At 39.6% G+C, this 10451-nt stretch overlaps 1 protein-coding gene across 1 annotated transcript; it reads right to left on the bottom strand.

The window, feature by feature from the left end:
* Nucleotides 1-8270: 8270 nt before the first annotated feature.
* On the bottom strand, nucleotides 8271-9433 carry LOC126426736 (uncharacterized). Its single transcript, XM_050088706.1, has 2 exons — nucleotides 9364-9433; nucleotides 8271-8861 (listed from the first exon to the last, which is right to left on the bottom strand). The coding sequence occupies exons 1-2, from the start codon at nucleotides 9390-9392 to the stop codon at nucleotides 8549-8551; spliced, it is 342 nt and encodes a 113-aa protein (XP_049944663.1). The 5' UTR covers nucleotides 9393-9433; the 3' UTR covers nucleotides 8271-8548.
* Between the last annotated feature and the right edge of the window lie 1018 nt (nucleotides 9434-10451).

The raw sequence follows: 10451 nt of genomic DNA, 5'->3' as shown, positions 1-10451 counted from the left end.
GGCAATCATCATAGGTCGTGCCACTCGTTCCTTCCGGCTCCTGGATTTCTCCCTTATCGTCTGCGCCGGTCCTGTCTGCCTCACCCTTACCCTCACCATTGACCGGCACCTCACCTGGATCCCTCATCTCCGCTCCGTCCAATCCAAAGCCCACAACCGCCTCTGACTCCTCAAACTCCTCGCTGGCCGTACATGGGGGTTGCACCCCTCTACCATCCTCCACACCTACAAATCCTTAATCCGTCCCATCCTCTGTTATGCCAATCCCTCCTGGATATCTGCCCATCCTAAATTCTATAAGTCCCTCCAGATTCTTGAGCGTCATGCACTCCGCCTCGCCTTCCGTATACGCCTCCCGTCCCCCACGCAGACCCTCTATGACCTCATTCCTTCCTCCCATCTGCTCCTACTCCTCAAACATATCTGCATGCTCTACACCTCCCACCACCTTGATTCCCCTCACCCCCTGGTTGCTCCTCTCCTCTCCCATCCCCTGCCATGTCTTCACTGTTGTGCCCCCCCCCCCCTACCCTCCATCTCTACACCCTACATCTCCTTTCCCAAGGTGGCTTCCCCCTCCCAGATGATGCCCTCTCTCCCTCCATTTATCTCTCCTATCAACTCCGATCCTCACCCCCCTCCTTTCCTCCATCCTTTTCTTGGGCTCCCTCTCCCCCCCCCTTCCATCCTCCTTTTTCTCCCAACCTACCCTCTCTCTGCCCCCCTTCTCTCCACTGAGTCCTTTTGCATTTCCCTCCTCTGCCTTTTCTCATTCCCTCTCGCGTCTGCCCTGCCCCTCCTCGCCCCTTATGGGTCCTCTCCCTCCTTTTGTTCCCCCCCCCCTTTCGTTTTTCCTCTCCTCCTTCTTTGTTTTCCCCCTCATCTGTCCAGGTCCACCTCACCTCCCCCCCCCCCCCATGTGCCCTAGGCTATGGTGTGTCATCTTTGTGCCGACATTTTAGTGCAGTGTTTACAGTGAGTGTTGTGTGTCTTTTCCGACGTGTTGCGAATGGACATCATACTGTCGCTGGGTGTGATTTTAGATCTCTTGCAATTAGAAACCAGACTGTCGCCATGTTTTTTAATTGTCTGTCTACTATGTTACCTGTCTGCATCCTGTGTAATGTTATTCGTTTTGCCAACCCTTTGCTTTATGTTATAACTTTCCCCAATTTTCCGCCGTTTTACAATTTAAGTGCCCATTTTATCACCTGCTTTTATTGTTTCTTACCTTCTCCTTACATCTTAAAAAGTCTGTAGGCTGCAGAGCAGTGTAATAAGCTGCTGCCAGCCCGCCCCCTTCAGGGGGAATCGAAATACAATAAAGGAAGAAAAAAAAAATTTTGGCAGGCAGAAATATCTGTGTTCGTTATTGTTTTCGTCAAGGTGGTAGATGCCGCATGGAACTTTTGTAGTAACTCAGTAATAGGTTTTGTGGTATTGTGATTTCTAAGAGACGAAAAGCGGAATGCAAAATTGTTGGAGAGAAAACAGGAAACTTAATATACATTCGCATTCTGGGAGGGAAACAAGCTGATCAGTTAAAATTATTGTGGTTTGAATATTGTATTTTTCCATAGAATATTAATGTATAGTGTTTATTCAATACTGTGACGTATGTACTCAAGCTGCATGTGTAGTGTTATGCTCATGAACGTTATAAACGACAGATTTAGTTTCGTAGCTGTGTTGTATGCAACTTAGTACTGTTGTAGTGGCTGTTGGAAAGCTTCTTCAAATGTAACTCTCGTTTAAACATGTTGGGATGTTAATTAATGAAGTTTCTGGACTTTATTTTAGCACTGAAGTATATAGCGATGAAACTCGCTAAAAACAGGAAGAGAAATGCAGCAAAACTGGAGATACTGTGGGAAATTCGTATATCAAATCAGTATCTAGTAAATTCACTCATCCTTATTGATCATAATTACCACTAGGGAGTAAATGGTTTAGGATGTATGCATTAGAATTTCAATGTTACACTGGACAATTGTTAGATATTAGCTGTGCTGCTTGGAAAGAAAATGCTGTAGGGCAGACTGAATAGAAGTATGCAGTTTGTGGGCTAGTACAGTGAGAAAGTAGACAGTACTAGTCTTCTTGGGTTGTACCAAAAAGATGCAATCTCTGAACAAATGTTCCAACAGTAATTAACTTTCATTCTTGATGATTTAATCCTGTTTTCTTGTCAATTGACAGTCATTGCCTCATTACTGTTTCCTACCTGGGGCAAACATGAGGTTGTTCGCACAAGGTCAGGTGCTGATGCTACACCCATCTGCTTTGACCCGTAATGTCATGGTGAGCCTTGATGTTTTTGAATCTTTGTGTTTGTAGATTGTGTGTTGTAGTATTTGGTGGCTCTCTGTTGTGCTGTATATTTGTTAGTGAGTAGTTTGACATGAACTGAATGTTTCATGTTGGTATTGGAAGAATTTGTACTGGCTTTCTGGTGAGTTACTTTGAATTTGCATATTTTGGATGATGGATTTATTTTTATGTTTGGAAATATTAGTGCCATGTGTTTCTTGTGGTCGGAGATTTAATATTTTTCTCTTTTCTTCTGTGGTGAAGAAGATATAGATATTCATGAGCAGCTCATTGCTTGTTGCAATGGTCGAAGTTGTTTGTGTATATTGAAATTGGTGGTGGTGAAATATTTCATGAATTTTCGGTATTTCCTTGTTAGTCTTCGGTAATTGTTGGATTGTTATTGGTAGGTATCATGGGTACTGATGTACCATTGTTGTTTAGGATACATTTCTGATATTAGTCATATGAGCATGGTTTGGTTTGTTGTACTGAGAACTTTGGCTTAGATAGAGTAAGTGAAAGTGTTGTTTGAGCTAGGTGGGTGAAGTGAAATTTGCAACACCATGTTTTAGAGTGGTTGGTTCATGGTATCAAGGGCTTTGTTGGATCTGTGTAGCTCAAATGAAAATTGTGTTGAGTTTTTGAGTTCTGTATGGGTTACTGGTATTGAGGTCTTCATTTGAGATGTATAGGTCATGTGAAATTTACAACACTGGTAGTTTTAATTTTTGCAATTTTTTTGTTAAATTTTTGAGTTTTTTGTGTGCTTGAATTTTGGGTGAATACTAGTTTTGCAGTGATGTCATTATTGCCAGTGAGTGGAAGAATAGTGAAATTGTGATTGTTTTTTTATGTCATGCCACATCAGTAAATGTATATATTGTGAAGGTGCTGTGAGAATGCTTAATGCCTTGAAGATGCACCCACAAAATGACAGTTGTTAAACATTAGCATCTATCTCCAGCTTCTCACTTACAATTTGATGCCATATGTGATCAGATTAGCTGGATATGTGCTTCAGCATTTGACAACTTAATATTTCTTTAGATATAGATTATTTTACTCATGGGTACTTCACTGGATGTTGATTTGTATCTCATTGGTGACAGAGTGGTGTACTCTACATACAAAATTCATGTTACTGATTAGTACATACTTAATACTTTTCTAATCTGACATGTAGTGATGATATTCTACTTATGTTAGATCTTCTCTATACTGCAGGTTCTATCAAAAAGTATTTGATAATTCATTCAGTATACCATTGATTTATTTTCAGAAACACATCACAATCCAGTACCAAGCCAGAACTACAGGACTGTACAACCAAACTTTCTCTGCCACCACCCTACAGTTTTTGTGATGTTTACTAAGGATAGGCCATGGCGTATGCCGAAGATCATTATTGAAGTGGATGACACTTTTATCCCTTGTGTTGGAGTTACTGTTCCAATGAATGTGATTTTTTTTTTAGTATGACATGTTAAAAACAACTGCAGTACAATAAATATGTCCATTGCAAAAGGAGTTATGTATTTTATATATGTTGTATTGTCCCATTTTATGTGTGTGTTGTTCACAATCCCTGCTCCCATCCCCACCCAGAGAAAGTAATTACAGAATCATTGCATAATGTTATATCATGTGTGTGTATGTCTTGGCCGGAGGGGGGGGGGGGGGGGGGTAGGGGGAGTGCACACACTTTTGAGAACTGTTTATTGGTCCATCCACTAATGATTGTAGTTTAAAGGACAATATTTTTTGACTGAGTTGCTTACATTTCTTCAAAAGTAAAGCTGTAAAAAATATAGAATTAAAATATTTTGTTATTGGCTCTACAGGGAATGTTGAATGTTTTGTTATAATATATCCAATTACTCAACGTTTATTTGCTTACTGTGAACTGTTAGACATCAGCAATATTAGGGAAATATGTAATATGTATTAGCGAAATGAAAATTTCTGCCGGGCTGTGACTTGAACCTACATTTCTCTCTTGTTGTGAGTAAATATTCCATGAAGTTCTGCGTTTGCAGTCAGACGCTACTGAACCAGTCTTTTGACTGCGTAACTTCCAGCAATGTGAATGGGATGAAGAAATACTGAATAATCATCTCTTCTATAAACCTCAGCAAAGATACATTGTGTATATGTTTAGAATGAGGTATAATGAGCCAATTGGAACACACTCAGCCAATGATACACAGCTTCTTATTTGTTGTGTGTTCAGTTCTTTTCCTTTGATTCTTTCTGCACATCACCTCTCCTCTATTTGTAACTTCAGATTAATCAGTCTGTGAGAGCTTATAATGGGCTCTGAAAATGAACACTACATTCTTCTAGATACGTTATTTGGTTTGTCATTTTGGATATGACATAATCTTGAAGAAATAAAACAAGCAGAAGTAGCAAGATTTATGACCAGCACTTGATTTGTAAAGTAGTAGTAGTACCAGTACTCTGACCTACCATAGACTGTTTTTTTTATTAATGTCTTAAAACATTGTAATGGTTTCATATCAGAGATATCAATATGCTATACCATCACAAATCAAGCACTGGTTATAACAAAAAAGGAAATGTCTGGTTTAAAATAGTCACACTAATTGCTTTGTCATCTCACAACAATGAGAAAAGACGATTGTTTGACAATATTACAAAAATGATAGGTGCTTCTCATTATAAAGTGGAGATGCTGATTCCCAGTTAGGCATAACAAAAAGATTGTCAAACAAAATTTTCAACCAAACAGGCACTCATCACAATTACACAACATACATTCAGTATCTCCTCTATGTGATGAGTAGTAACTACCCTTTTCATAACATTGTCATTATTATGTAATGGACTTTCCACTGTGTGAAGATTAGTGTTTAATGTACCACTGACCACAGTAGTAAGGACAGACTATCAGGTTTATACCAACAGACAGAGCTTATCTCTTACTGTGTGGTATCCATCAAGATGGACACAATCTTCCTCAAGGCTTAACCGCGCCAGCCTGTATTAGAGGCCGGAGTTGTCAAGCTGACAAGGTCGTAGCCTGTGACGTCAGTAGGCCGGCTAGCGTGACCAGCTAGGCTGAGACTGAAGTTTAGATTTCGTTGAATGCAGACGACGTGTCAGATATAAATATGCAATCACTTTCTTTTTTTGTAGATTTGGTCCCTATAAATAACACAATAACAAAGAAAAGCTAATTTCTCGCAGTATTGCGGCGACTTTGTCGGAATTACGCATTTTATTCTCATTTCCTTGCAACGATGAACTTTTCAATAACTCACATGTGCTTCATAGCAGAATATTATGACGTTTCTTACCCGAGATTTGGAGATACAAGTTCAGCAAACAATTTTGTGAGGTGCCTACTAACATTATTTGCAGACTTGCAATTATTGACAAACTAATATAAAAGTTTCTGACAGCTGCAACATATCTTTCACACCTTTACATATGAGGGTGGCATAATAATAATAATTCTTAATGAACGTTTTTTGTGTATTGTTCATTAGTATGTTAGAATTTCTTGTTTTTAATCACAGGTCATACACAATCTATTTAAATACTTTCACACATATTTCTGAGTCAGAATGAACTGGGGACCTTGCTGTAGGATTTGCATAAGAAGCATGACTGTAATTTATCTGTGCATTAAAGTTTATTTCATAGTGGCCACCTCCTCCTTGCCAGTACTAATCAGAGCATTTAAGGACTGAGGTTATGGGTAAGAAAGAAGTTTCATAATTTTGTGTCTAAAGCTATGTGATGCTTTTAATTTTCTATTACCTCCCTCCTTCTTGGAACATATTAAATGATCATTTTGGAGTTTGGTATAATTATGTAACAATATGTTACACATGATGGAAACCAGCTTTTTGTAAATATCAGTAAGCGGACTTCCACAGAGACATGAATCTGTTACAAATATTTGCAGAGAAACATGTGATTCAACTCCTTGGCCAAACAGATTGAGTAGTAACTGCTTTTTATTTTGACAAGTGAGGAATTTTGTTCATACTCTTCACATATTAAAATCTGCATAGTGCCAAGTTCCACAACAATATCTGATGGCACAGTCAATCCACTTCGGACAAGGTTATCAAAATATTTATGTGTGGTGTGTGTGCCCAAACCAAAATCAGTGCATGTTGTGCAACTGAGCAATTGTGTTGTTTTGTGTGCTGCACGACCACAAACATACAGAAGCACAGATTGGTGTACATAAACATTTTCATTGCCTATGTTGTTCAAAACACTTACAAACGGATTCACGTCAACATCCGTAGACATTACATCTGAGATGCTTATGTCATTCATTATTTCTGGAGAAAATTTTACTGGGCCATATTTTGCAGACTTTATTCCCAAAACACACATTATACGCACCTTCTTTTCAGATTCAAAAACCTGGGTTACAGAAACATTGTAGTTTTCCACCCGATAATTGACGATACCTACTAAGCCGTGATTCCAAATTATCAGTTTGCAGTTTTCCCGTCAGAAGATGCTGCACACCAACAATGCTGAAAGAATATTCAACAACTTCTGAAATAGCAGAAGTACTCTGATACAATGCCTGATGTGTGTCTGTGGTCAGAAAACTGGTAGTGTCCAAAGCCCTCCATCTCTCTAACCAAGCCAAAAATTTCTCAAGAAATTCAAGCCTGTCATCAGAAGCACTAGTGAAAGGCAGACACAAATCATTTTGTTTGTGAATTCCCTTTGTACAGTTCTTAACATTAATAATATTCCACCAACGGAGAATGATTTCAACAAACTGTACAGTTCCTGAATTTTCACCATATTGAGCTTTTAAGCCTGCAAGTGTCTCATTAAAAATATTTCAGGCAAGATTGACATTTTGTCTTTCTAAGCTACTGGGATACACTGATTTGTGAGTCAACCGAGGAGCTAATTTCAAAAGCTAGTCGAGTTCCTTTTTGTATAGGTTCTCAATATCTGAAAATTTTGTGATTAGCAGGTCATTGGATGCTGAGTCAAAATGGGGAAATTTAAATGTTCTGTCACTGTTGTCCCTCTGGTTCAACCAGTTGTTCCTAATACTTTTTAACAAATGAACAGTGTCAAACATTACAAATACAGGGGAACCACATGACAGAAAGGAATATGGACTGCTGGAATTCTTTACCAATAGTGAAAACATATTCCTATTAATTCTGTTGTTATCAGATATAATAACAACAACAGTCAGACCACATGAGGAAAGAAACTGCAACACACTAAGTGTTAATTTATAGAGATCTGAGCCTGACAACTGTTTGACAGGAATCAAATGAACAACTTCTTTCAAACGGCCATATAAAGATGTGAGAAAGGCAAGCACAGTTCTTGCCTCAGATGGGGCATTATTTTTTTGCATATCCATGGAGTTTCCCCCCTTTAAACCGAATACATGGCTTAACATAAATTTCATCCACTTGCAGAATTACAAATTTTTATCTCTCATCTAATTTATCCACAACAATTTTAAGAAATTGGGCATTTTGTGATTTATTGGTTGGACAAATCTTCAGTGAAGATGAAAGCTGCTGAATGTGTTTCACATGTGGTAAGGTAAGTAATCCACTTGACTGGAGTGCTGTATAGCATGCTGGAGATTGGTTGTAGATGATAAATGCATGCATCATCGTATCAACCAAATACGTCCGCTTATTCATTGCCGACAAATCTATCTGTTTCAACAGAAACAAGAGTGTGGCACAGCAATTTGGATTAGCTTCTGAGTGCAGAGTAAGTTTCTTCACAATATTCTTTAATTCATTTAAAGGAGAACTAAAAGTGGGTGTGTAGCTATCACAGTTGATATCTCTACTCAAAATATTTTCTATTTGTGACCATCTGGTTACTCTAAGTGAGGAAGGTAAAATCCAGCTGAGCTGCTCATGTGACAGAATGAAACCATTCACACGCACGCACACACACACACACACACACACACACACACTTGAAATGAGTTTGTCATTAATTTCCATACTCACTTTGACCTGAGGAATGTCTTTAGAAAAATCTATAGTATAAAAGAATATCTCATTCTCTTTAACACTAACACTCCACTTTCCTACACTGTTTATTCTATCCTGGTACTCAGCACACGAACACTGAAAATTTGCAAGAATGTCCTCATTTAGCATGGCTTCATTCTTCTCCTTCTCTTTGTGGTGTGCACGCTTCCCTCTTATTTCTGGGTCACACCTTCTTGGAGGCTGCACCTTACTTAAATACGATGGTAACCCAGGGAATATTTATGGCACAGCTTCTGGTTAAAGCAATGGCCTTTGACGAGGAAACTCGTGACAGTTCCCATCAGAGTCCTTGTAAATCTCCACTCTTGATACACCACATTCTTCAAAATGTTTAATGCAAACAACACTTCTATTTGATGGAGTCCAGTCCTTTCTGGGGATATTTCTTGTCCATCGTTTTCTGTTTTCCTCTTCAGTAGGGAATCTGAACACTGCGATGTAACCCTCTTCCTTGCTGGATTTGTAGTTGATGTTGCAACCATGAACACAACATTTTTCTGGCATCTGCAAATAGAATGATGCATTAATTGCTAAAATCTTAAATCAAAATAATATTATGTAAAAATAGCAAATGAGAATTTGAGTGGACTGCTTTTTTCTACTGCTTGGGCATCACGAAACAAGTCTACAAATAGAATCAAATGTGTAGAAATATTCATAATATTAACACAAAATCACTTAGGAGAAGATTCAGATACTAAACTTATGAATTCAAAACTTTATTTTCAAATTGTATCTAGAATTAAGTAGAACTTTTCTTTTTGCAATTGTTTAGACGAAAGTCGTTCACGTAGCACACTTGCACATATGCATGTAAAAACACTACAAACTTCACAGAATTGTACATTTACATTGTGTTATATGTTCGACTGTAGTCACGACTACTTGCTATAATTTTTGCAGAGTCCAGTATAGTGTAATTACACTGTAATGTCGGATAAAAGAGACACCGCGAAATCGGATAAAACACCGCGAAAATATGTAAACAACTGCTTCCGTTCGCTACCTTATAGCCACAGCCATGCGGTAGGCCATAACGTAATGTTGCCCCACTTCAGTTCTCCGGCGGCCGTGAACCAACACGTACTGCTGTGAGCAAAACATTGACTACCGCGCTGCCATCTGTTGGCGACGACAGGCAACAGCTGTGTGGCCGCCGTTCGCCATCAAGTAGCAGCCGACAGCTGGCAGGCACGTTTATCTCGCATTTTGACGTCAAGTCGGAAAGTATTTGAAGTAGAGCTCAAAACAACAACTGTATATCTCTTGTTTTTCAAAGACCTTTATATAAGTGAGTGATGGTTTACACTGCTTATTCCAAGAATATTTAATACTCGTTCTCATAATTCGTGACAAATGCATATAGTTCACAATTGTTCCCAGGAGTATCAAAATTTTTCCTCTCTTGGCAGGTCCCCGGACTCGCACACGCAACGTGAACTTTCGCGCGCCGGAGATCTTCGCCCTCGGATTAGTGTCTGTGCCGTCGTGTCTGTGCCTCAGTGTTTTTCGCCGTCCACGCTCCTTCGTTCACGTGTGTCATCTACCTCGTCAGTGTTTGTGCCCAGTGCCGCCGGTTTTTCTTGTTTGTTTCGTCAAGTGTGAACGGCTTCATGTTTTTTAACTATTGTATCTCCTGTTTTTTAACCGCCATTCTGTTACTTGTCTGTCTCCCTTTCTTTTTTCTTGTACTGCTTATGGCTGAAGAGCGGAGTACACTGTTCCGCTGCCAGCCCACCTTGTATGGGGTGTCCAAATTACAATAAAGAAAAAAAAAAAAAAAAAAAAAAATATCAAAATTTTATTTCCCCTCCGCCGGTATGCCCCAAGGCTCCGTCCTCTCCCCCCTTCTGTACCTTTTGTACACGGCGGACATGCCGCCGCCGTCGCCCCCCCCCCCCCCCCCCGTCCACCTCCTCCAGTTTGCCGATGACACCGCCTTCCTCGCCCTTGCCCCCACCCTGCAACGCTCGCAACGCCTTCTCCAATCCCATCTTGACCGGTTCACCGCTTGGTGCAACCAGTGGTTGCTCAAGGTCAATCCCTCCAAAACCCAGGCGATCATTGTAGGCAAAACCACCCCTTCCTTCCGCC

Source organism: Schistocerca serialis, chromosome 11 (genome assembly GCF_023864345.2).
Source record: "Schistocerca serialis cubense isolate TAMUIC-IGC-003099 chromosome 11, iqSchSeri2.2, whole genome shotgun sequence".
NCBI classification, from domain to species: domain Eukaryota; kingdom Metazoa; phylum Arthropoda; class Insecta; order Orthoptera; family Acrididae; genus Schistocerca; species Schistocerca serialis.
The sequence above is the reverse complement of the archived record's forward strand: the minus strand, read 5'-3'. Positions and strand labels throughout refer to the sequence as shown.

Excerpts from the sequence above, each read along its gene's own strand:
- LOC126426736 (XM_050088706.1), bottom strand. The coding sequence starts at position 9,392 with ATGGCCTACCGCATGGCTGTGGCTATAAG. Across the intron at positions 8,862-9,363 it reads CGCATGGCTGTGGCTATAAG|ATGCCAGAAAAATGTTGTGT; the intron begins GTAGCGAACGGA and ends TTCTATTTGCAG.